The following is a 27,724-nucleotide window of genomic DNA, read 5'->3' as shown; positions in this document are numbered from 1 at the left end:
TTACCTCTATGCATACTGTTACGTTAACCACGGAACTGAGAAAATAGGTGGCTGACTGAAACTGAATGTGTAATGAGCAAACTAAAAGCAGTACACACACTAGTTTAAAACAGAGGCTGTGGGGGAATTTCCAACAACTCTTGATAGATTATTGCTGAAAATAATTGGCTATCTTCTTGGGGTCCACGTCTATAGCTCCCTCAAAGTTGCCACACAAGTCGACATGGTGGTTATGAAGACGTATGGTGTGTTGCCCATCATTAGTTGGGGGAAATGAGTTCAAGAAGCGGAAGATAGCTCTATAAAATTCTGGTTCCATACATATTCACTTAGAATATTGTGTTCAGTTTTGGTCACCACATTATAGCAAGGCTGTGGAAGCTTCTAGAGAGGGTTCAGAGGAGATTTATCAGAATACTGCTTGGATTGGAGAGAAAAGGATAGATTATGTGAACTAGGGCTTTGCTCTTTGGAGCAAAGGAGGATGAGAGGTGACTTGATAGAGGTGTATAAGTTGATAAGAGACACAGACAGTGGACAGCCAGAGACATTTTCCCAGGATGAAATGGATAATATGAGGGGGCATAACTATAAGATGATTGGAGGAAAGTGTAGGGGTAAATGTCAGAGGTAAGTTGTTTATTTTACTTAAAGGGTGGTAGGAGCATGGAACACACTGCCGGGGTAGTAGTAGAGGCAGATACATTATGGACAATAAGAAGCTCTTAAGATTGGCAAATATATGAAAAAAACCTAAGGTTATGTGGGAGGGAAATGTTAGATTGATCTTAGAGTAGGTTAAACAGTTGGGACAACATGGCCGAAGGGCTGTATTGTGCTGTACTGTTCTGTTCTATGTTCTATGTTCTACGTTAAAAGCAAGTTTAAATTTTGAAGTAATAGCTTTTATTTCCACACTGTGTGGCAGAGAAGAATGAAAACATAAAACAATAGATAACCAGAAAATCAGTTGGCAACACATACCGTGATTAGCATTAAGCTGTATGCTGTAACTCTCTCAAAAAAACTGGAAGCATTATCTTTATAGATTGTACTATAGTATATGAGATTTACATGTATAGAGTCCTATTAAACAGGAAATACCTCGCAGAATGTAATAAATTTTCAACACACTTCCCCAAAACTAAAACATTCAAGGCTTGCATTGCCCTGACCACATTTACAAAAATGTAATCCTTTGTTGGTTTCTTGACAATTACTAACCTATTCCTGAACATTACAGCAGGATCCATGTTAACTGAAGTCATGCGGACAACATGGCGAATCTCCTTGGCGATCATCCGCAGCTTCTCAAAATTTGCCAAACCTTCCACTTTGGAGTCATTTCCTTCACAGAAAAAGAAAGATAATTTTGCCACTGAATGACAATCCCAATTTATAACAAAGTATACAAGAATGCAAGATCAAGGGCCTTCAAAGAAAAAGCCGAGAATCTGACTTGCCAGCATTGAAGGAGTTAGTAGCTCGAAGGCGAGCTGCCACACTCATCCTAGTCACTTCCTCACAGCCTGACTCCTGGAAGGATGCCATTGCCCTTTTTCTCCCAATTTGTCTATCTCTGCTGCAGCTGTTCTCAAAACAAGGCATTCTGCTCGAGGATGTCAAAATCTCCCCTTTGCCCTGGAAATTTGGTTTCACACTGATTGATGGAGCACTCACATGCATTTCCTCTATTTTCTGTACACACTCCTACCTCCCTTCTCCCCAGACAGGACACAGCTAGACTTCTCTTGCTCCTCATCTTTTAGCCTCCATATCCAGTATGTTATCTTTCACTAACTACAATGGGATCCTGCCACAGTCACATTTTACTCCCTTTCTACAAGGACCACTCTCTTGTCTGCTCTCCCCTTCCCACCTACCTCCCCCGCCACCCCACCCGTCCTCTGGCACTTTAGAAGGTGTACAGTTTGTCCCTTTACCTCTTCCCTCACCACCATCCACAGACCTAAATAGGCCTTCTAGGTGTGGCAGAGATTCATGGGCACATCCTCCAGCCTGGTCTATTGTATTCAATGCTCGCAATTTGGTCGCATTGGCAAGGCCAGGCTCGCTCTAGTTAACCACTTTGCAGACACCCTTTCTTTTCACTCAGTCCACCCAGCATCACTTCCTTTTTTCACCATTTCCATCACTCCCCGTCCCTGATCTTCCCTCTTCATCTGCTTCCACCTATTATCCACAACCTCTGTCTTACTCTTCCCCTGCATTTCTTTACACTGGACATTTTTCCTCTTACCCATCACTTCCCTTGACTTGAAACATTACACTTCACTTTTAACTCCACAGATTCCACTTGAACTGCTGTGCTTGTATAGCAGTTTACTTATTGCTTAAGAATCTAATGCAGCTCCACTTGGACAAACCATGCAGAAATTTTCAGCATCTTACAGAATATTGTTAGAGCAAACTACCTATTCAGCACACACAGTTGATTCTTGATGAAGGTTGGTGGTGGTGTGGATTGTACAGAAGGTTGTTGAGGGAATACAACAGGACATTGATAGAATGCAGAGCTGAGCTGAGAAGTGGCAGATGGAGTTTAACCCAGAAAAGTGTGAAGTGATTCGGTGTGGAAGAATATAAGGCAGTTTGCACGATTTTGATGGCCGAATACAAGGTTAATGGCAGGATTCCTAGCAGTGTGGAGGAATAGAGGGAATTGAGGTCCACATCCACAGTTCCCTCAAAGTTGCTGCTGAACTTTGTTAAGTTCTTAAGACAATGTATGGAGTGTTAGCCTTCATTAGTCAGGGGACGGAGTTCAAACTCCATGAGATAACGCTGTAGCACTGTAAAACCCTGATTAGACCACACTTGAAATATTATATTGCATTCTGGTCAGCTCATCTCGGAAGGATGTCGATGTTTTTGTGGGCGCAGGAGATTTACCAGGATGCTCCTGGATTAGGGAGCATGTCTTATGAGGACAGATTGAGCAAACAATCTATCTCTTTGGAGCAAAGGAGGATGAGAGGCAACTTGACAGAGATATTCAAGATGATAATAAGCATAGATCGAATGGACAGCCAGACTTTTTCCCCAGGGCAGAAATGGAGAATACAAGGGATCATAATTTTAATCATAAATAGATGTAATATTGGAGGTAAGCTTTTTACTTACAGGCTCAGTGAGCAGAACACGCTGCTAGGGGTGGTAGTAGAGGCAGGTGTATTAGGGACAATATACAGACTCTTAGTCACGTGGATGACAGAAAAATGGAGGGCTATAGGGGAGGGAAGGATTAGATTGATTTTAAAGTAGGTTACACTATCAAAGGCCAGGGCGAAGGGCCTGTACTGTCATATTTTTATGTTCTTGATCCCGTATAGATCTGTAAATCATGTTGGAGTGCAAATTTAAAATGATAAAATACCTGTGTACCAAGTGAAACTGGTATTTGCGTAATTTAATTCTTGGTGGACCATATTATCTGCTGTCGATCCAAAAGTGTGATATAATGAGACATTATATATGGAGGTGACACTGTATTCCACCAAGCAAATTGATGACTGAAGGTAGAGTTCTAGGATGACCATGATGATAAGGTATTCTGGTGAAAATAATTTTTATTTTGTAGTATTGCTCATTTCCCCATAGTACGCAAATAACATGCCCCCAGGATTTTGTATGTGTGACATTATTAGTAAAAAATGAAGAGGGAATATCTTATGGAATTTTTTTTTTAACAGTACCGTACCACAGTCTTAGGCACATATATATAGCTAGGGTGCCTAAGACTTTTGCACAGTATTGTGTTTGTCAACGTGGGGCAGAGAGTTTGTAAATCTGGTGGGGAAAATAATGTTGGGATTGGCGAGGGTGGATGCCATGGGAGGAATGTGGAACTGGTAGCAGAGCAGTGCCAGGGACGGTGGGGGGGGGCGGGGGGGGGTGACATGAATGCAGACACACCAAGCGTTGAGACACTATGCAAGGTAATTTGATTCCAAACAATTGTTTCATTACTGAATGTCTGTCTAGTGCTTCCACCTCCTTCCCCCTCCTTCCCTTTATCCCCAACTATGATTCCCTCTCCCTGCCCCCATCCCACTCTCAGTCCACAATAGAGACCCATATCAGAACCCAGCTTATCAGTACTCACATGTCAAGAAATTTGTTTTTTCTTGTGGCAGCAGTACAGTGCACTACATAAAATTACTACAGTAATGTGGAACCCTAGCTACATATACATGCACCTAAGACATTGCAGAGATACAGGGCCAAGTAGCTCTTCCAACCCTTTGAGTTGCACCACCCAGCAACCTCTAACCCTAGCCTAATTGAGGGATAATTTTACGATGACCAATTAACCTATTAGCTGGTACATGTTTGGACTGTGGGAGGAAACCAGATTACCCAGAAGAAACCTCTGTGCACATGGGAAGGAATGAACAAACTTGCTTACACAGGATGCCAGACGTCCTGAGCTGTAACAGCATTGCACTAACCACTATGCTACCGTGGCGCCCCCAAATTTGGAGCAGTAACTGTTTCAATTGAAAAACTGTCAGTACCTGTAAAATGCAAGCCGAAAAGCTGATGAACTTTATGACCCAGTAATTGATTAAATAATCTAGATCAACAGCAGGTCCCAATTACTCTAATTAATCCTAATCCCAAAAAAATCATGGGCAAAAGATCACAAAATATTTAATTTAGTTGAATGTATATATTAGTGAGATCAAAATATCTTAATATATTTAGGATTTTTAGAACGATTGGAATGTTGACACATTGAGCAATTGCAAATCTGACTAGAGACAATTAATTGAAAAGCATATCACATAAAGGCAGAAAAATTAGACTTCCTGGATTTGATTCATTTCATGTCACATGTGAAATTCTTGCTCTGCTGAACAAACATTGTGCAGAAGTAATACAACAAATTTGTAGCTATTAGGTTAAATATTGCCCTATTAGGTTAACCATCACCCTATAGCTGTCAAACAGAAACAAATCTGTCAAGTTTCATCCACCTGACAACTGCACAGTTTGCTTCAAAAATTTGATACGCCCATAGCCTCAAAAAAAATGTTTCTCTTTGTATTTAAGTTCTAGTGTCATGGGTGTCATGCTCATCAAGTTGTGAAGGTCACTCATATTTTCCAGCATTTGACAGAGTTGTGACTGGCAGCCTAACCCTCACCTCTCTGAATAAACAAACCCACACAGTTAGAAAATTACTACGTGACCAGTGGTTTAATCAGCATCCTGAGAATAATGGAAACTCCACATTGTCACACAAAGGCTGAGGATGCCACTGCAAGAGTTAAACACTTAACAAGCAGTTGATCGCATGCTGTGAATTATCTACATGAGCAATTTTGACTTGAATAAAGGAATACCTTCGTGCAGAAAAGTGAGATCTTTTTTGACTACAGGGAACAGTGGAATGATGGGTGGCTGCAGACTCTGACTGCTGAGAACATTTCTGTATTTTGCCATGTTTCTCGAGGGATCAAAGAGATCTTGAAGGTCTCGTAGCAGCTTTTCATACTTGCTTGGAAGCTTTTCCCAAGTGCCTCTAAGACGTGCAACTGGTGCAAGATTTAACCCACTGAAAAATAAAAAAAAGGTGATGAAAACCTTTGGAATACTCACATATTCTGATTTTCAAATATAGTAACACCCAATAAACACATTATCATTCAGATTTTTTAATCTAAGATGCATTAATTACAAAGTATGACATTATTTACAGTGCAAACACAAGCCTTTTGGTCAAACGGGTACATTCCATAGTTTATGCTCCAAGTGAGTAGTTTCCCATTAATCTTTATCTAACTTAATAACTTTCTATTACTTTCTCCCTTCCACTTACTTGTCTGCCATTGAATGCATTTATACTATTCTTTGCAAACACAGAACAGAGTTGTATGCTTGAATGATTCCCTAGGTAATAAATATCTCCAGAAATTCCTACCGAGTTATTAAGAACTTATATATTTAATGTCACTGTTTCAGTACAAACATTATCAGATCTATCCTCTCAAACGTCCGCACCATCTTAATAATGGCTTCAAAATGCCCATTGGTTTTGTTTTTTTTTAAAAAGAGAATGGTCCTCAAAACTGTTCAGCCTTTCCAGTTTCATATTTTCTCTGTTTTCTCATTTTGGTATATATTGACCTTTTTGCTTTAACCTTTCCAGGCTATACAGACCAAAACAATGAACTATACTCAAAGCTTTGCCAAATAAACCTTCATGTAGCATCTGTGCTTTTCAATTCTATCATATGTGAAACCACCTTAGGTATTTGATTCCCTTTTCACCCTTTATAATGGGTTTATAAACCAGCAGTACTATCTTTCAGTAATTAGTGCAGTTGTTTCATTGATCCCCCAGTTCTTTTACCCCTATTTTGGCAGGTATTTTCCAAGGAGTATGCACTCTCATGCCCACTGTCAAAACAGGTATCATTCTTTCATGAAGAAAAATGTCTGCCAACATATGAACATTCTGAAAATTTATTAATATCTTCCTTTCACACTCCTTCTCTGTAGTGCTATGGAGGATGGTGTCCACAAGTCTTGAAACTATATTCTCAATACGAAGCCCAAGTGTTTATGAAAAAGATCAAACTTTTTTCAGTCTGAACACATATGAATAGTAAAGCAGAATTAGTAATCATCATAATTTTCCTTTCTAAAAATTAATTCATTATCAGAATTGACCACTGTTATCAATGCCTGTTTTCACTGTTTACAAAGCAGATGATACAAATCATCATTCCCAATGTAGTCAGTACTTTGTTTTCATTTCAATTACTCAGTAAATTAGACAACATCTGGAGAAACAGATACAGAATTAGTGTTCTGTTCAATGACTTTTGCAAAGTCAAAAAGGTAAGATTGCTAATAGTTATAAAAAGGAAAGAGCAGGATAAGTTGAATTAAGTGGAAAGCAGATAGTAAAGGTTGTTGGCAAATCAAACCACTAAATCTTTATTTTCTCCAATCTTTTCAAAGCTTTCATAGCCTTTCTTGCATCTGTTCCGAAACTTGAAGTCATATTGTCACATATTAAACCTTGTTCAATGATCACTGATCCCAGATTCATAGAAACATACAAGGGAGAAACAGGCCATTTTGGCTTAGCATTTGGCCTTTTCAGCTCACCAACCATGATTTCTACCTATGCTAATTTTGTTTGCTACATTAGACCTTAATCCCACACCCCTTAATAGCCTTAAGTGTTTGTCTAAATGTCTTTTAAATTTTGTAATTTTATCTGCCTCCACCACCTCCTCAAACTCATTCCAGATACTCACTTCGCTGTGTGAAAAACTTATCCCTCAGATTGTCCTTTAAATATCTCTCCTCCCCTCTCACTTTAATCTTGTGCCCTCTTGTTCTAGACTCTCCGACCCTGAGAAAAATTATTTTGACTCTGTTTTATCTTTGTAAACATCTTCAGCCTTCAGCCTGCTACATTCCAGTGAGAATAAATCCAGCCAATCTAATCTCTTCTCATAAATACAGCCTTCCAAGCTGGTCAATGTGTTCTGCACTCTTTATTGCTACCACACCATTCCAGCAGTGTGGCGACCTGAACAGTACAGGTGTCCCCTGCTTTTCAAACGTTCGCTTTACGAAACTTCACTGTTACGAAAGACCTACATTAGTTACCTGTTTTTGCTAACAGAAGGTGTTTTCAGTGTTACGAAAAAAGGCAGCGTGTGGAAAAAGCAGCGCGCGAAAAAAAGCAGCGCACACCCCGAGCAGCCGCTCCTCCCCCGGAACAGAATTCTAGCTGGCATTGCTTAAACACGTGCCTGTGAGCAGTCGTTAGCAAGATGAGTTCTAAGGTATTGGAAAAGCCTAAAAGAGCTCATAACGGTGTTACACATAGCGTAAAACTAGACATAATTAAGCGTTTCGATCGTGGCGAACGAAGCAAGGACAAAGTGAGTTTGGCTTGTGGAAGTTGATGAAGATGATGTTGAAGAGGTTTTGGCATCCCATGAACTGATCCCAAGAACTGATAGATGAAGAGCTGAGCAATTGGAAGAGGAAAGGATAACAATCGAAACCGAATGCAGTAGCGAACGGACCAAGGGTGAAGTCGTCCAGGAACTGAACGTGATACAACTGCATGAGATTTTCGCTGCTATGATTGCAGAAAAGTATGACCTTAATTTTGAAAGGGTACATCAGTCTAGGGCATATTTACAAGATGATAGACAAATGCGCGAGGCTAGCAGTCAAGCAAGCCTTCAGCAGACAATGAACCTCGAGCTTTGACATCGAGGCAGACAGTCATAGGAGAAGATCAGCTGCCTGCCCTGATGGAAACAGATGACGATGAGATGACACCCGAGTGTCCCACCACCCCAACCACCGGGCCGCAGACAGATACCAATTCGCGGAGAATGCAGCGGTAGCCGGGAGGCACCCAGCACATCTTTAAGAAAAAAGCCAAAATAAACAAGCAAATTAATTAGGTGCTGCCCAGCATGTAAATATCAGCCCAGATCAGAGGCTATTGTCAACTGTGGCCCGGAGGGTGGGGGCCACTGCACCACCCCAATCTCCGACGACTCAGCCTAACACACCATCATCAGTGTGCTCTGCGCTGTCTTCCCGATTCCGGTAAGTGATACTACCTGTACATACATTATTTCTACTTTGTATAGGCCGTGTATTTTTATGCATTATTTGGTATGATTTGGCAGCTTAATAGCTTAAAGGTTTCTTGAGAGTGCTTGCGCCGTGTTTTTGCCGAGAACGTTTGTATGAGATTTTCACTACGGAGAACAGTGCAGGCAATGATTGTAGAGAAGTATTTCTACTTTACATAGGCTGTGTATTTATCATATCATTCCTGCTTTTACTATATGTTACTGTTATTTTAGGTTTTATGTGTTATCTGGCATGATTTGGTAGGTTATTTTTGAGTCTGCGAACACTCACAGATTTTTCCCATATAAATAAATGGTAATTGCTTCTTCGCTTTACAACCTTCCAGCTTACGAACCGTTTCATAGGAACACTCTACCTTCGGATGGCGGGAGAAACCTGTTTACAGTATTCCAAGTGTGGTTCAATCCAAGTTTTGTAAACATTGTTGGGTCGTTAACCTTCTTCAGCCCCTGTATAATATTGCTTTACTTTAAAACTTGGTATTTTGGAAAACCTGAATGTTTCACCACTTTTTTTTTTAAACCTTTTTACATATTAATTTTCCAAGTTCTGTGGATGCAGAGTATTCTGGTTCTTTCAGATGCAATCATTTCAACATCAGTTGTTACGCAGGTTTCAGCTGCAAAACCAAAACCTCTGAAATTGTTTCCCTAAAATACCCTGACTTCTCTTTGTTCTCAGAAATTCCTTAAAACCTACCTCTGACAAAGTTCTGAATCACTAGTTTTCCCAAAATTGTTTTGGTGTGTTAAGTGGCCACTGGAAATTAATACTGTAAGGAGAAGTTGGGGAAGTTGATGGGCATGCGAGGGGGAGTAATGATTCTCTCAGCAGCTTCTACTGTCCTCTGTAAGATCTACACAACGATGCAGTCTTAATGGTGCTCCTGTTGAAAGTTGCTACGATGGGGGCAGGCAGTCTTGCTGCCTCAATCTTCTCAAAAGGTGTAGACATTGCTGTGCCTTCTTGATGAATGAGGTGGTGTAGTGGGTCCAGGCTAGGTTGTCCATTATGTGCACATCAAGGAACTTAATGCTCTTCTCTTTCTCTCTTTCCACACAGCAACACCATTGATATGCAATGGACAGTGGTTAACCTGTGTTTTCCTGAAGTCCAGGATCATTTCTTTTGTCCTATCACACTGAGACTCAGATTATTGTTCGCACACCATTTGACAAGCCTCTCTACCTCCTCTCAACTACTGTTGTATCATCAGCAAACTTGTTAATGCAGTTTGAGCTGAATCTGGTAATGCAATCATGAGTCAGCATGGTGAACAACAATGAGCTGACACACAGCCCTGGGGGGCACCAATGCTCAGCATGATGGAGCTAGAAATCTTATGCCAACTCGGATTAACTGGGGTCTTTCCATCAAGATCCAGTTATGAAGAGGTGTATTGAGTCCCACCAGGCTCTGAGGGATGAGCGTATTAAATGCTGAGATGAAGTCGATAAACAACAACCTGAAATATGAGGAATCGTTTTCGAGATAGAGAGGACAGTGTGGATAGATGAATCTATGGTATCATTAGCACACTGATTTCAGTGGGGGGCAAACTGGAAAGGCTCCAATGTAGCTGGAAGGTGGGATTTTATACAATCCGTTACCAGCCTCTCAAAGCATTTCCTGATTGTTTAGGTCAGTGTAACTGGCTGTAATCATTTAGGCCAGTTACCATCACTCTCTTGGCCACCAGAATGATGGTGGCTGCCCTGAAGCCTGCAGGGAGAGTGGACTATTGCAAAGGGATATTGAAGGTATCTGTTAAGACCTTGTTAGCTGGACCACACCTCAGCTCTAGGCAGATATGGCGCATGGTGCTGCAGCTCTGCATGGGTTTACCCTGCCTAGGAGCCTCCTCAATACAGCTGTGGCCAAACATGGTGCCATTTTCTCAGGCTTTCCTTGATGTCATATAGTCATAGTCATACTTTATTGATCCCGGGGGAAATTGGTTTTTGTTACAGTTGCACCATAATTAATTAAATAGTAATAAAACCATAAATAATTAAATAGTAATATGTAAATTATGCCAGGAAATAAGTCCAGGACCAGCCTATTGGCTCAGGGTGTCTGACCCTCCAAGGGAGGAGTTGTAAAGTTTGATGGCCACAAGCAGGAATGACTTCCTATGACGTCTGTGTCGCATCTCGGTGGAATGAGTTTCTGGCTGAATGTACTCCTGTGCCCAACCAGTACATTATGTAGTGGATTGGAGACATTGTCCAAGATGGCATGCAACTTGAACAGCATCCTCTTTTCGGACAGCATCCTCTTTTCAGACACCACCGTCAGAGAGTCCAGTTCCATCCCCACAACATCACTGGCCTTACGAATGAGTTTGTTGATTCTGTTGGTGTCTGCCACCCTCAGCCTGCTGCCCCAGCACACAACAGCAAACATGATAGCACTGGCTACCACAGACCTGTACAACATCCTCAGCATCATCCGGCAGATGTTAAAGGAGCTCAGTCTCCTCAGGAAATAGAGACGGCTCTGACCCTTCTTGTAGACAGCCTCAGTGTTCTTTTGACCAGTCCAGTTTATTGTCAATTTGTATCCCCAGGTATTTGTAATCCTCCACCATGTCCACACTGACCCCTTGGATGGAAACAGGGGTCACCGGTACCTTAGTTCTCCTCAGGTCTACCACCAGCTCCTTAGTCTTTTTCACATTAAGCTGCAGATAATTCTGCTCACACCATGTGACAAAGTTTCCTACCGTAGCCCTGTACTTAGCCTCATCTCCCTTACTGATGCATCCAACTATGGCAGAGTCATCAGAAAATTTCTGAAGATGACAAGACTCTGGGCAGTAGTTGAAGTCCGAGGTGTAAATGGTGAAGAGAAAGGGAGACAAGACGGTCCCCTGTGGAGCCCCAGTGCTGCTGATCACTCTGTCGGACACACAGTGTTGCAAGCACACGTACTGTGGTCTACCAGTCAGGTAATCAAGAATCCATGACACCAGGGAAGCATCCACCTGCATCGCTGTCAACTTCTCCCCCAGCAGAGTAGGGCGGATGGTGTTAAACGCACTGGTCCAGTTGGGCGTAGACACGGTTCAGCAGGTAGACGATGGCATCCTCAACTCCTAGTCGGGGCTGGTAGGCAAACTGGAGGGGATCTAAGTCTGGCCTGACCATAGGCCGGAGCAGCTCCAGAACAAGTCTCTCCAGAGTCTTCATGATGTGGGAGGTCAATGCCACCGATCTGTAGTCATTAAGGCCGCTAGGGCGCGGCGTCTTCGGCACAGGGACAAGGCAGGACGTCTTCCACAGCACAGGAACCCTCCGGAGCCTCAGGCTCAGGTTGAAGACATGGCAAAGTACTCCACATAGCTGAGGGGCACAGGCTTTGAGCACCCTGGTACTGACACCATCCGGTCCTGCAGCCTTGCTTGGGTTGAGACGTTTCAGCTGTCTTCTCACCTGTTCAGCTGTGAAGCCCACTGTGGTGGTTTAGTGTGAGAAAGGGGTATAGTCATGAGAGCAGGATGGGGGACTGTGAGGAGGGGTAGGAGGGGAGAGTGGAATATGTGTTGGTTGGGGGCCGACAACAGATGGCTAATGTGGGGGATGGGCAGGGGCCACAATGTCAAATCTGTTAAAGAACAGGTTAAGTTCGTTGGCCCTGTCCACACTGCCTTCAGCTCCTCTGTTGCTAGTTTGCCGGAACCCAGTGATGGTCCTCATCCCCCTCCAGACCTCTCTCATGTTGTTCTGCTGGAGCTTCCACTCAAGCTTCCTCCTGTACCTGTCTTTAGCCTCCCTGATCCTGGCTTTCAGGTTCTTCTGTATTGCCATCATTCAATGCATCAAAACATGCATAGAAGACATCAGCCTATCAGGAAGGGAGGTGTTGCAGAGTGGACATGTAATCTGTTATGGTTTGTATACTTTGCCCCATGCCCCCAGTGTCACAAAGGTGTCTGAGAATTTTCCATGACTACTCGCACTTTGCATTCTTGATCCTTGGAGTCATCCTATCTCCCAATCTGAAGGCAGCGTCCCAATCCCTAAGCAATGCACAAACTTGTGCAGTCAATTATGGTTACTGGTTTGCACTGGCAGTGTAATGCATAATCAGTGTAACGTCCTCAATGCATTTTCCTATGTAGCCAGTCACCTGTCCCACAGATTCATCAATGTTAATGTGATGATCGCAGGGAGCCGGCTCCCTGAATATGCTCAATTCCGTGTTTTCAAAACAGTCCTCCAGAGCTGAGGTGACACCTTCTGGCCAGGTCCTGATCTTCCTGTAAACTGGTTTGACTTGTTTAACCAGTGGTCTGTATGCATGTGTGTGGCCTCCGTCCGTTGTGGTCGACCATGGGTACTGTGCCTCTGGAAGTCACTGGTTTGTCCAGCAGCGTTGACTGTGGCTATTGAAGCCGTTCCTAGAATGGCAGGCTCTGCCACAGTTGCTGCATGTGTAGGATGTCTTGGAATTGTTGTCCGGTATCCACTGTGCTCTCCGTTTAGCTCTCTGCTCCTCAAACTGACTCAGGATCATTCTTTCGCCTTGCTCTAGGTGTTGCTGAAAAGTACCTCACCAGTTGTTGCGAGGACGAGCAAAATGGATGTGTAGTCTGAGTATCCAAGATGAGGCCAGGGCAGTCTTGTAGGCTCCACAAACATTGGTATAGACCAGGTATAAAATATTTTCTCCTGTGGTTGTGAAATTGACATGCTGGTAGAACTTTGGCAGGACTGCTTTTCAGTTGGCATCATTGAAGTCACCAACAACAATGAAGAAACCATCAGGGTGAGTGGCTTCAAGGTCGCAAATGGCACCGTAGAGCTTCTGCAGCATTTCCCCTGCACTAAGATGGGGGGGGGGGAGGAAGAATGGTAGTGACCTCCCTTTAAAAGAAGGGACTGTATGTCACCATTGAAACGATCTGTGGTGAGCAGTTACTTCTGAGACATTCACACACCGGCTCTTATTGACGTAGACATGCAGAGCTCCACCGTGAGTCTGACATACAAACGTATATGCATGACAATAAATTTATATAACCATGTAACATATAACAATTACAGCACGGAAACAGGCCATCTCGACCCTTCTAGTCTGTGCCAAACTCTTACTCTCACCTAGTCCCACCAACCTGCACTCTGCCCATAATCCTCCATTCCTTTCCTGTCCATATATCTATCCAACTTAACTTTAAACGACAACATCGAACCTGCCTCAACCACTTCTGCTGGAAGCTCGTTCCACACAGCTACCACTCTCTGAGTAAAGAAGTTTCCCCCTTATGTTACCCCTAAACTTTTGCCCTGTATCTCTCAACTCATGTCCTCTTGTTTGAATCTTCCCCCATTCTCAATGGAAAAAGCCTATCCATGTCAACTCTATCAATCCCCCTCATAATTTTAAACACCTCTATCAAGTCCCCCCTCAACCTTCTACACTCCAAAGAATAAAGACCTAACTTCTTCAACCTTTCTCTGTAACTTAGGAGATGAAACCCAGGCAACATTTTAGTAAATCTCCTCTCTACTCTCTCAATTTTATTGATATCTTTCCTATAATTCGGTGACCAGAACTGTACACAATACTCCAAATTTGGCCTTACCAATGCCTTATACAATTTCAACATTACTTCCCAACTCCTATACTCAATGCTCTGATTAATAAAGCCCAGCATACCAAAAGCTTTCTTCACCACCCTATCCACATGAGATTCCACCTTCAGGGAACTATGCCCCATTATTCCTAGATCCCTCTGTTCTACAGCATTCTTCAATGCCCTACCATTTACCATGTCCTATTTTGATCAGTCCTACCAAAATGTAGCACCTCACATTTTTCAGCATTAAACTCCATCTGCCATCTTTTAGCCCACTCTTCCAAGTGGCCTAAATCACTCTGCAAACTTTGAAAACCTACTTCATTATCCACAATGCCACCTATCTTAGTATCAGCTGCATACTTACTAATCCAATTTACCACCCCATCATCCAGATCATTAATATATATGACAAACAACATTGGACCCAGTACAGATCCCTGAGGCACACCACTAGTCACCGGCCTCCAATCTGACACACAGTTATCCACCACTACTGTCTGGCGCCTCCCATCCAGCCACTGCTGAATCCATTTTACTACTTCAATATTAATATCTAACGATTGAACCTTCCTAACAAACCTTCCGTGTGGAACCTTGTCAAAGGCCTTACTGAAGTCCATATAGACAACATCCACCTCTTTACCCTCGTCAACTTTCCTAGCAACCTCATCAAAAAATTCAATAAGATTTGTCAAACATGACCTTCCACACACAAATCCATGTTGACTGTTCCTAATCAGACCCTGTCTATCCAGACAATTATATATACCATCTCTAAGAATACTTTCCATCAATTTACCCACCACTGACGTCAAACTCACAGGCTGATAATTGCTAGGTTTACTCTTAGAACCCTTTTTAAACAATGGAACCACATGAGCAATACACCAATCCTCCGGCACCATCCCCATTTCAAATGACATTTGAAATATTTCGGTCAGGGCCCCTGCTATTTCCACACCAACTTCCCTCAAGATCCTAGGGAATATCTTGTCCAGACCAGGAGACTTATCCACTTTTATATTCCTTAAAACTTACTTAGAACTTTGAATAAATTCTGAATTCCTTTCACTGCTTTGATTTACTGATCCTTTTTGGCAATGTTATAAACTGTTCCCTTTAATCTCATACCATCTTGAACTTCTTAAACTGCTAAAGAACACGAGCTTAAAGAATAACAATACTGGCTGCTAATACTGGAGTATTTTTCAGATAAAGATGAGACTGAGTGCAATTGCAATAAAGCTTGCCATTTCCAATTAGTCTCATTTCCATAACATGACTATGAAATGTTCTCCTGAAGACAGTAAAATAACTGCTAAACCCATCAAGATTAACCGAAACATTGACATGGTACAACACCAACTTTTACACCTTCATTAAAGCAAATTTTTTGACAAGCTAAACAAGTTCATCCTTATCAGTGCCAAAAAAATAAAATTTGATGCATAATTTGAATAATGGTGGAGTGAAAATGGGTACTTGTAAAACAATGCATACTGGACAATATGCTAGTGCAGCAAAAGTACGGCTTAAAGATCTTAGCTGAGCTCCTCTAAGATGCAGTTGAGAAACGCTCACTCCTTGAAGTTCGCCACGGTATTTCATTAAACATCAGTTTATTTCATTGCACCTTCTCAATAACACATACACAATGCCTTGAATTGGAGAACTTGTTGCAATTACACTTGCCAATAACCTTTCTCATGATTTTCACAGTAAGTTATAGCACATACAGTAAAGACATTGCAGAATCCTCAAAAGGCACCTGGGACTCCTGCGAAAAATGAAAGCAACTATGCATCTCTGTAATCAAATTAAAGTGGTAACTTTATTTCTTATTTTTATGGAGATAAACAACTAACATTGCCTTAAAAATTTCCCATATATTTGAAAGGAAAAGCCCAATTTTTCAGGGCACATTAGTGTGTAAGATTATAAAATGGACATCCAACACCTTTTTTTCCCAAGGTGGGAATGACAAATATGATTTAAGGTGAGTGCAGGAAAGTAGAAGGGGGATGTTAGAGGAAGTTTGTTTTTTTTTAAACACAGAGAGCATTAAGTGCCTGGAATGCACTGCCAGGGGTGTACTTGGTAAGTGGGAGGCCTTCAAAAGTGAAATTTTGAGAGGACAAAGCTTGTATGTGACTGTCAAAATAATAGGAACCATGGCTTTCAAGAGCTATTGAAGCCCTGGTTTAAAAAAAAGTGTCTAGCAGGAACAAATGAGGTGCTTATGGAGTATAAGAAGAGCAACACTTTTAAAATCAGGAGGGCTAAAAGATGCCATGAGATTGCCCTAGCAGACAAGGTGATAGAGAATCCTAAGGGATTCTACAGATATGTTAAGAGCAATAAGATTGTAAGGAACAAACTGGTCCTCTAGAAGATCAGAATGTAATCCTTGCATGGAGTCAAAAGAGAAGGGAGAGATATTAAATTTTTTTTTGCACCTGTATTTCCTCAGGAGATGGACACAGAGTCCATAGAAGTGAGGCAAAGCAGCATCAACTTCATGGACCCTATACAGATTACAGAGGAGGAGGTGTTGCTGTTTTAAGGCAAATTTGGAGGGAATAAAGCCACAAGGCCTCACATGGTGCTCCTTCCAACCCTGCCAGAGCCAAGTGCAGAAATTGACTGGGTCTTAGCAAAGATATTTAAGTCATCCTTAATCAAAGGTGAGGAACCGGAGGACTGGAGGATAACCAATGTTGTACCATGGTTTTAAGGAAGGCTAACAATAAACCAGGCAATTATAGGCTGGTGAGCCTGGCATCCTGGCATCCGTAGTAGAAAAATTATTGGAAGGTATTCTAAGTGACTGAATATATGAGTGTTTGGATAGACATGGACTGATTAAGGATAGTCAGCATGACTTTGTGATGGTGAGTTGTGTTATAATGGGAACCAGCAAAGCTGATGAAGGCAAGGCAGAGGTTGTTGCCTACATGGAATTTAGCAAGGCATTTGACAATGTCTCACATGGGAGGATGGTCAAGAACGTTCAGTCACTCGGCATTCAAGATGAGGTAGCAAATTGGATTAGACTTTGGCTTTGTGGGAGAAGCCAGAGAGTGGTAGTAGATGGTTGTCCCTCTGAATGGAAGTCCGTGACTAGTGGAGTGCTACAAGGATTGGTGCCGGGTTTGTTATTGTTCATCAACTATTGCAATGATCTGGATGATAATGTGGTTAACTGGATCAGCAAATTTGTGGTTGACACCAAAATTGGGGGTGCAGTGGACAGCAAGGAAGACTATTATTACTTGCAGCAGGATCTGGACCAGCTGGAAAAATGGGCTGAAAAATAGCAGAATTTAATGCAGACAAGTGCGAGATGTTCAACCTCAGTAGGTCTTACACAGTGAACTTTAGGATAAGGCACTGAGGAGTGTGGTAGAACAAAGAGATCTGGAAATACAAGTCCATAATACATTGAAAGTGGTTTTACAGGTGGATAGGGTCGTAAAGAAACCTTTTGGCACTCTGGCCTTCATAAATCAAAGTACTGAGTACAGGAGACTGGATATTATGTTGAAGTTGTATAAGACGTTGGTGACGCCTAATTTGGAGAATTATATGTAGTTTTGCTCACCTACCTACAGGAAAGATGTAAGTAATGTTGAAAGAGTACAGAGAAAATTTACAAGGATATTGTCAGGTCTGGAGGACCTGAGCCAAAAGGAAAGATTGGATAGGTTAGGATTTTGTTCCTTGGAACATAGAAGATTGAAAGGAGATTTGATGGAGGTATACAAAATTATGAGGGGTACAGATATTGCAAACGTAAGCAAGCTTTTCCCACTGAGGTTGGGTGAGATTACAATTAGAGGTCTTGTGTTCAGAGAGGAAGGTGAAAACTTTTAAGAGGAACATGGGGGGAAACTTCTTCACTCAGAGGGTCATGAGAGTGTGGAAAAAAACTGCCGGTGCAACAGGTGTATGTGAGCTCGATTTCAATGTTTAAGAGAAGTCTGGATAAGTACATGGATGGTAGAGATACTAAGGACAAGTCCCTGGTACAAGTCAATGGGAATTTGCAGTTGGTTCAGTACAGACTAGATGGGCTAAAGGGCCTGTTTATGTGCTGTACTTTTCTGTCTCTTTGACTACATTCAAACAAAATTCCTTACAGACAGCACCAGAATTGAACACAGGTCACTGATGCTGTAATAACAGGACACTAACCATTATGTTACCACGGTTGTGGTTGAGCAGCAGGGTAAAGTAGCAGTTAACACTTCACTTTTGCAACACTCGCAACCAGGATTCAATTCTGCCGCTGTCTGTAAGGAGTTTGTACATTCTCCCTGTGATTGCATGGGTTTTCTCCAGGCATCTTCTCACATTCCAAAGACATATAGTTAGGGATAGTGAGTTGTGGGCATTCAATGTTGGCGCCAGAAGGAAAAGCATTTCAGGATGTATACTGTGTAAATTTCTCTGACATTAAATTGGACCTTTGAACCTTTGACCAATTGTGGGCTGGTCAGCACAATCCTTGCTATTTTGATTTAACCCACTCAACACATGTCAGTCTAAGTTTTAATATTTTAATATCCATGTGACAAATGCAGCTAATCTTTATCTTTATTTTTACAGTTCTCTGGTTAATGAAGGAATGTGGTTCCTAAAGAGCTCTTTCTTTAGCAAAAATTTGCACCATGATAGCTATGTAAATCCTCAACTTTCACAGGAGATTATGAAAGAAGCCACAATCTAGTCAATCTCTTTGAATTGATGCAGGCGATCAAAGGCAAACACACAAGCCAAAACATACAAGTCAGTCACCAAAAGACCATTATTGTTAGATGGAAGAAGACAGATGCTGAAGAATTTTTTTTCTATTCAATGTACAGCACCTCTCTTTCTACCCCATGACCCAATGAAAAAGACTTATATGTCACTTCCTTTCCTGGTCCATGGTTGAAAGTTTCCAAATTCATTCTCCATACTCCAATGTAGCAAGTGAAACCTTTGCTGAGCAACAGATCACATAAAATCCTTTCTCACATAATCCTACAATCAACCACTGTGGAGAAATCAAGATTGATTTGAAACTTTTGCTAGCATTTTGACATAGAAAATATGGTTAAAACTGTACTCATAAATGTCACTTCAAAGTAAAGGCAGAGATCAATGCATAAGAAGATCTGGCATGTCATCAAAGTCTCTGGCAAACTTGTACAGATCTACAGTGGAAAGCATTCTGACTGATTGCAAAACAGCCCAGTATGGAATCTTCAAAGCACAGGATCCAAGTGGCTACAGAGTGGCGGACTCAGTCAGTTCCAACATGGGTACAGCTCCACTCGCCATCAAGGACATCAGCAAGAAGTGGTGTCTCAGGAAGGAGGCATCTATCAGCAGGGACCTCTAACATTTGGGCCATGCCCTCTTCTCAATGATGCTAACAGACAGGAGACACAGGAGTCTGAAGGCCTAGACCACAAGGTTCAACAACAGCTTCTTCCCCACTGCCATTAGGTTCCTGAACTGACCTGAAAAACCTTGACACTACCTCAGACTATAACCATTTTCTAAATCTTCATTTTTGCACATATGTAAGCTGTGTATAATTTACGTTAACTTAAGTTTATGTTTACTTATGTTTGTCCTCATCTTGTAATGCTCTGTGCTGCTGCTGCAAAAAGCTAATTTTCACGGCATGAGTTCGAATGCCTTCAACAATGATAAACTTAAATTTGGGGGCTCTTTCAGCTGCAGCGAGAGCAATTTTATTTTTTTGTCTTTATTTCAGGCATATTCACTGTAATCAAATAGTATTGGCTGCTAAAAGTGAATGTTAATTTAGCTTTGTTGAACAACTTAATAACTGAAACGGTGAAAACAATTGGAATGGCTACAGCTTAAAGTAGGTCTTTAATTATGAAATTAACTTTACTGTTCTTTCCCAATAAAGCCACAATAGCAATTTAGTGGTTTAATTAAACTTTTGTCTTTTGACTAAAGGATGAAGCCTCACGTTACCAATAAGGATCCAACACAAGTTAATTTGCCAACATCATTTCCACTGCTGGTGGCCATGTATGCACAACACTGAGATTAATCTCAATTTGGCATAAAATAGCACCACATTGGAGAAGAACAGACGGATATATGGGGAATCAATTACTCAATCAGTGGTTCTTTAACAAGGTTAGAGTAAGACTCATTGTTGAGGTTTGCTGTTGTCAACTGAACTACTGTATGTTTATGAATACCACAATCAAGATGTGCAGAGAAATTCTCTAGAATTGCTTTTTCCACTAAACAATTTAAACTGAAAATATTCTTGAAGATTAACCTCAGCAACTTCTAAAAGAAAACCCCAAAAAAAAACTCATGGTGTTTTACTATTTGTAGTAACAGAGTTCAATATAGGTTAAAATTGCCCTTATAGTGCAATAATACAATCTAATTAATCACTTTAACATACATAATAGATATTTAAAGTTCACATAACACAGTACCTGCAGCCCTGCATTGGTTGAACCCAACCATGGATGTTGCATCTTAGCTGTTTACATGATATGCAAGCCAGTACAAACCAGAGCAGTATGATATGGAGAGCAAGCTGGTGCTCGTGTAGCAGGCTCCGTCTCTCTACGCAGCTGATGAATCCAAAGCAACAGCAGAGACTGATACACTTTGACACCAGAGGTGTCATAGGAGTTCCCAGTCAGCAATGAACTCAACGTAGCAGTGCCTTAGCCAGTTAGGCGCCAGAATTTTACTCAGGGTTTACGCCCGAAGCCTTCCCCATGAGTGGGTATAGCTGCAAGGCAGTGGAGGTTTGAGATCAGAGTTTTCCTTCTCCTAGATGAGCTGCCAATTAAGCCCCATCTGACCAAAGTGAGTGTTTTTAAGGTGCTAGTAACCTGCCTTTACCCCTTCTACTTATCTATTTAATACTGTTTTTCTATTACTGTCTTGTTTTTATCTACCGCTTTATTTAATTGCGCGAGAGGAAGCCAAACAGAGTTTCATTGTAGCTATGTATAATGACAATAAAGATTATTCAATTCAATTCTCCTGTCAATAGAGATGTTTCTGCCAGGCTTGAAGGCCAGGAGCTGGACACGCCATTGGGAGCAAATAATAGGCACTGGAAGCCTATATCTAATACCACCACGCCCCCACCCCCACCAGCTATAACAACTTTAAGGAACCCACATCACCAATGCACATCATATTGCCTTTGAACTGATAAAAACAATTAATTCCTACCTGATAATAGCAAACATGGAGTTAAAGTTCTTGCATTCTCTGCAGTGTAAGGCAATTTTAATGAAATGCTTCATTATCTTCATCCTTTTCCACTGCACAGTTTCCTTCAAAATCTCAGTAGCAACCCAGAAGGTTTCCTGATTGATAACATCCTCAAACTGCTTGAGATGTACATTTCCAGTTTTTGACTCCCTTTTAAAGAGGTCATCAATATACTCAGTGGGCTCAATGTTCCGGAACAATTCAAAGTCTCTCATTGACAACTGAGTAGCTACTTCAATAGTGCTAAGTTGCAGCAGAGAGATCTGACTTTCTCTTAATAATTCCTGGGCATCTTCATCTGAGCAAAGAGTCTCTGTTTCCATATTATTTTTCAGGTAGTACCTAAGTGAAATAAACAGATATTAAATGCAGTACTGGCATATTAAATTTGTAGTTCAAAATTATTCATAATTGATTATCTGCTGTTTCCACTTTGCTTATCACCTTCTTCCCTCTTAACCTCCAAACTCCATGCTGGCACTGACTCAAGGAAAATAACCTTAAAGTGACCGATTTAAAAAAAATGATTTCTTTCCCTTTTCAGTACATAATTCATAATTTGTCAGAAAATAAAACATCAACAAATTATCAAAATACCCAGGAAAAATTAGTCTTGTAGAAATTGCATGTATTCATCTTCTAATATCTGGCACAAAAAGTAACTTGGAATTTTTGATTCTGATGAAAAATATGTTCTTACCTGCCATTCAGCTGGATCCTGTCAGCAAGTTTAGACAACTGATCAGGAAGTCTTCTTTGCTTGATTACACCTTCACAGCTTATAGAAACTTCACAGAGAGAATAGTTTTCGGAAGGTGCAGTCAGGCCAAATTCATGTACAGCGTGGACAACAACTTCTTTGGCTGTGGTATCTTTGCTTATGATAATGTAGCAACTTTGTTGATCAGCCTTAAAAACTCGGATGACTTGATCAGGTACATCTGTTTTAAAATATTAAAAATTGCAAATATATAAAGGGCAAAATTTATTTTGCCTACCTCTCAAGTCAATTGACACGAGTAGTTGGAGAATTCTGTCAATGCTGGCAAAACATTCTTGATTACATGACATTACTGCTTTATCAAAGAAATATCCAGATTGTTGCTTAAAAGTTTATTTAATAAAGAGCATTACATTATTTTTGAATAATTTTATTACTACCGGAATGGGTTAAGAGAAATTAATTTACCTTACAAATTTAGCATTTGCAACTCACCCATGGAACTCGCATGCCTGATTTCTAAATTAGTCATATTGGAAAACTACCAGAAATCTGATCTAGTAAACTTCAAAACAATTTACTAATTAAATTGTTATTCATGATTTTCTGAAATATCCGTGATTTGGTTTTAATCGGTATCAAATACAGAGCAATCCAGATCTCATCTGTTCGGGGTGTGGACATTTCTAACTCAAGTCAAATAATTAACAACCGACAGTGGAAATGTGCACAGACAAGAGTCAATCTTGACTATGCTAAACAACGCAGCGTAATAGCCAGATAATAGCAATTGATTGTGTAAGGACATTAAGCAAAGCCATTTAGACAAGGTAGTAGTGAGCTATTGCCAAGAGACCACATAGCAGCAAATTTAGTAGACAAGAGAACAGCACTAAGATGAAAAGGCAAAGGTGGAGAAAATATAAAGGTGAATTGAAAAAGAAAAATAAATCACCAGATTGAAAATTAAACTGTCTGTGGATCTGAAAATCAAAACAGATTTATAATAGGGCTACCTGACTGTGCCAAAATTAGCTTCTATATGTAGAAAATAAGAGTGAAGTTTATCTGATGGTTTAATGAATAAATCTTGCCATTCTAGCTTGATTTTCAATTTAACTGATCTCAGTCAGACATCTGCTTAGGGTATAATGATGATTTGCCGTATTCTCTGCTAAGGGTGGATATAGTTGAAGGCAGGATTGGATTAACTTGATGAATTCACATGCTTGAATAACCTGAAGACAACCATATTTAAAAGCTGGAAAATAATCAGACGTGGCCTCAGTAACATAGCATGATTCCCCTACTTTCATGTTGCAAGCTAAGCTTACAAATGCTAATGTAAGGTTGGCCTTTACTTCGGGACAAGACCTCCATTAGCACCTTTGCATTTCGTGCATGAAAACCTGAAAATCCTGTTGTCCTGCAGCTTTGTGCAGGCTTTCTCCTTTATGAAATAATTTGTTTTATCATTTCCCAAGTACAGACACTCACTGGGTCACACGAGATTCCATGATCTGTCAGTAGACTGAAGTTTGTGCTGGTTGGAAATGCTGCCGGCTGCTGCTAAAGTTACACTAATATGTTAATTGACTACAGATTAGTACAGAACTTACTTATTTTTGGGGTTTAGTTAGATCATATTTAGAATTAGTTAATTAGTACAGATCTGTACTATAGGTTCAAAACATGCCAGAGTACCGGAGTTGTTGGACCACAAAATACCAGACCAGAGAATGTTTTAATCTGTTAATTTGTTACAGGTTTTCAGCACCTGCAGATTTGTTTTCTGTCCATGTACTTTATCTCCATAAACAACTTGTATACTCCTTACACACTGCCTTCCTAATTACTATTTTTATGATCCTTAAATTTCGCAATGATACATTTGCTTCCTTCCTCTAAAACTTCCATCTGCCTTGAAGACCGTAAGACATAGGAGCAGAATTAGACTACTTGGCCCATGGCTGATTTAATATCATTCTCAAGCCCATTCTCCTGTGCTCCCCCTGTAACTTTTGATGCCACAACTACGAACCTATTAACCTCTGCTTTAAACATACTTAATGACTTGGCCTACACAGTCATCCGTGGCATCCACAGATTCACCACACTCTAGCTAAATAAATTCCTTCTTATTTCTGTTCTAAATGGTTGGCCCTCTATTCTGAGGCTATGCATTTTGGCCCTTCAGTCAGCTCAATATCTTCTCCAAATCCACTCTGTCTAGACCTTTCAATATTCGATAGGCATCAGAGTTCTCCCTTCATTCTTCTAACTCCAATGAGTACAGGCCTAGCTAGATGCATCAAATGCTCCCCATGTGTTAACCACTACATTCCCAAAATCATTCTCGTGAACTCCTCTGAACCCCTCCAATGCCAACACTGTTTTTTCTTAGATAAGGGGTTCAAAACCACTTACAATAAGACCATAAGAAATAGGAACAGAATTAGGCCATTTGGCCCATCGAGTCTGCACTGCCATTTTATCACAGCTGATCCAAATTCCCTCTCAGCCCCAATCTCCTGCCTTCTCCCTGTATCCCTTCATGCCCAGACCAATCAAGAATCTATCCACCTCTGCCTGAAATGTACATAAAGACTTTGCCTCCACAGCTGCCTGTGGCAAAGAATTCCACAGATTCACCACGCTCTGGCTAAAGAAATTCCTGCTCATCTCTGTTCTAAAAGGACACATCTCTATTCCGAGACTGCGCCCTTTGGTCTTAGACTTTCCTCACAATGTTCACACTATCAAACCCTTTCACCATTCCATAAGTTTCAATGAGAACATCCTCATTCTTCTGAATTCTGGTGAAAACAGACCCAAAGCCATCAAACACTCTTCATACGACAAGCCATTCAATCCTGGAATTATTTTCATGAACCTCCTTTGAACCCTCTCCAGTTTCAGCACATCCTTTCCAAGATAAGTGTCCAAGTGAGGCCTCACCAGTGTTTTATAAAGTTTCAACATTACATCCTTGCTTTTATATTTTTGTCTTCTTGAAATGAATGCTAACATTACATTTGCCTTCCTCACCACAGAATCAACCTGCAGATTAATCTTTAGGCAATCCTGCACAAGTACTCCCAGGTAACTTTGCACCTCAGTTTTTTTTGTATTTTCTCTCAATTTAGAAAATAGTTAACCCATTCACTTTCTACCAAAGTACATGACCATACACCTTTTGACACTATTCCATCTGCCATTTCTTTGCACATTCTCCTAATTTGTCCTTCTGGAGCCTCTCCACTTCCTCAAAACTACCTATCTTCATATCACAGACCTCTGTGGAACACCACTAGTCACCAGCAGCCAGCTAGATAAGGCTCCCTTTATTTCCACACTTTGCCTCCTGCCAGACACTAACTGCTTTATCCATTCGAGAATCTTTCCTATAATTCCATGGGTTTGTTGCTTGTTAAGCAACCTCATGTGTGGGATCTTGTCAAAGGCCTTCTGAAAATCCAAGTACACAACATCAACTGATTCTCCTTTATCTATCCTGCTTGTTATTTCTTCAAAGAATTCCAACAGATTTTGAGGGGGTGGAGCTTAGGAGGCAATGGCACCTAATGGCGACTCCTTTGCATGCATCTTTGGAAACAGCTCTATTTCTATCTTTAATATCTTTATTTTCCCTTTTCAAGGTTGTTTTGAAGACCCTGACCTGGAGTTGCACGCTGACTTCAGTTCTTTGCGGGAACAGGACCCGCTGTCAGGGTCTCATGACTGGCCGCTATTCGATATACCAAAGATGCGGCCTAGAAGATTAGCACACTTTCAGGGTTCTGGGATTTCGTGGCTCTGGAGGAGGGTGGACTCCAGGTTTAGTGCCACCGCCTGATGTGTCGTGGGAGTACACAGAAGATCGAAAGCAGCAAGATGGCTGCTGGCTATGTGCCTAGAGACCAGAGTATTTTCGGCACAGAGCTCAGAAAAAGCGATGCAACAGACTTCTAACATCGTAAGTCAGCGAGCGTCTCCCCTCTCGCTGTGAAATGGGGACACCTCTTTTTCCTTTATAAGGGAGAGAGTGAGAGCCTGTGGTATGTCAAATTACTGGGTGAATGAGTAGTCTTAGGGGTTCTGAAAGTCTGTATCTCTATTGAAGCTTTGCTGTATGACTGGGTGCTCGGTGGGGGGCACTGATGCTTTTTTTGCTGGTGGCAGCAGGGGGTTCGTCGCTCTGCTGCTGCTTATGCATGAGTCGGGGGAGCTGCGGGGGCGCTTTGGGGTTCTAACATTTAATTGTCATTCATTCTTTGGGGCACTCCTCTGTTTTCGTGGATGGCTGCAAAGAAAAAGAATTTCAGGATGTATATTGCATATATTTCTCTGACATTAAATGTACCTTTGAAATCTTTGAGATTTGGCAGGCAAGATCTTCCCTCAAGGAAACCATGCTGACTACGACCTACTTTATCATGTGCCTCCAAGTACCCTGAGACCTCATGCTTAATAGTCAACTCCAACATCTTCCCTACCACTGAGGTCAGACTAAATGGCCTATAGTTTCCTTTCTTCTGCCCCCCTCTCTCTCTCTCCCTTGAAGAGTGGAGTGACATTTGCAATTTTGCAATCTTCTAGAACCATTCCAGAATCTGGTGCTTTCTTGGAAGATCATTACTAATATTCCACAATCACTTCAGCTACCTCTTTCAGAACTCTGTGGTGTACACCATCTGTTCCAGGTGACTTACCTATCTTTCAACCTTTCAGTTTCCCAAAAACCTTCTCTCTAGTTATGATAACTTCACACACTTCATGTCCCTGACACCTAGAACTTCCAATATACTGCTCGTGTTTTCCACAGTGAAGAGTGATGCAAAATACTTATTCAGTTCATCTGCCATTTCCTTGTCCTCCATAACTACCACTCCAGCATTGTTCTCCAGCAGACCGATATCCGCTCTTGCCTCTCTTTTTACACTTTATGTCTCTGAAGAAACTTTTGGTATCCTCTATAATATTATTGGCTAGCTTACTTTTGTATTCTATCTTTACCTTCTTAATGACTTTTTTTTACTTGTCTTCTGTTGTTTTTTAAAAGTTTCCCAATCTTCTAACTTCCCAGTAATTTTTCTTCTATTATATGCCCTCTCTGGCTTTTATGTTGCCTTTGACTTCTCTTGTCAGCCAAGGTTGCGTCATATTTTTTTTAAAGTACTTCTTCCTCTTCCTCTATATATCCTGTGCCTTCCAAATTGCTTCCAGAAATTCCAGCCATTGCTGCTCTGTCATCATCCCTGCCAGTGTTCTTTTTCAAATAAATTCTGGCCAACTCCTCTCTTATGCCTCTGTAATTCCCTTTACTCCACTGTAATACTGATACATCTGACTTTAGCTTCTCCTCAAATTTCAGGGTGCATTCGATCATATTATGATCACTTTTACCTTAAGCTCTCTAATCAAATCTGATTCACTGCACAACACCCAATCCAGAATAGCTGATCCTTTTGTGG

The 27,724-nt window shown here is 41.1% G+C and overlaps 1 protein-coding gene across 9 annotated transcripts in view; it reads right to left on the bottom strand.

The window, feature by feature from the left end:
• The window catches only part of LOC134349238 (rap guanine nucleotide exchange factor 6-like), a 406,825-nt gene that overhangs the window by 46,452 nt on the left and 332,649 nt on the right, over nt 1-27,724 (bottom strand). For all 9 annotated transcript variants that reach the window (XM_063053253.1, XM_063053254.1, XM_063053257.1 and 6 more), the window contains 4 exons: nt 22,230-22,470; nt 21,488-21,871; nt 5,370-5,581; nt 1,225-1,348 (listed from right to left, as the gene is read on the bottom strand). In XM_063053253.1, coding sequence (XP_062909323.1) covers nt 1,225-1,348; nt 5,370-5,581; nt 21,488-21,871; nt 22,230-22,470 — 961 coding nt within the window. The remainder of the gene's footprint in view (nt 1-1,224; nt 1,349-5,369; nt 5,582-21,487; nt 21,872-22,229; nt 22,471-27,724) is intronic.

Source organism: Mobula hypostoma, chromosome 7 (assembly GCF_963921235.1).
Source record: "Mobula hypostoma chromosome 7, sMobHyp1.1, whole genome shotgun sequence".
NCBI classification, from domain to species: Eukaryota; Metazoa; Chordata; class Chondrichthyes; order Myliobatiformes; family Myliobatidae; genus Mobula; species Mobula hypostoma.
Note: the sequence above shows the minus strand (reverse complement) of the source record. Positions and strands in the feature narration are given on the sequence as shown.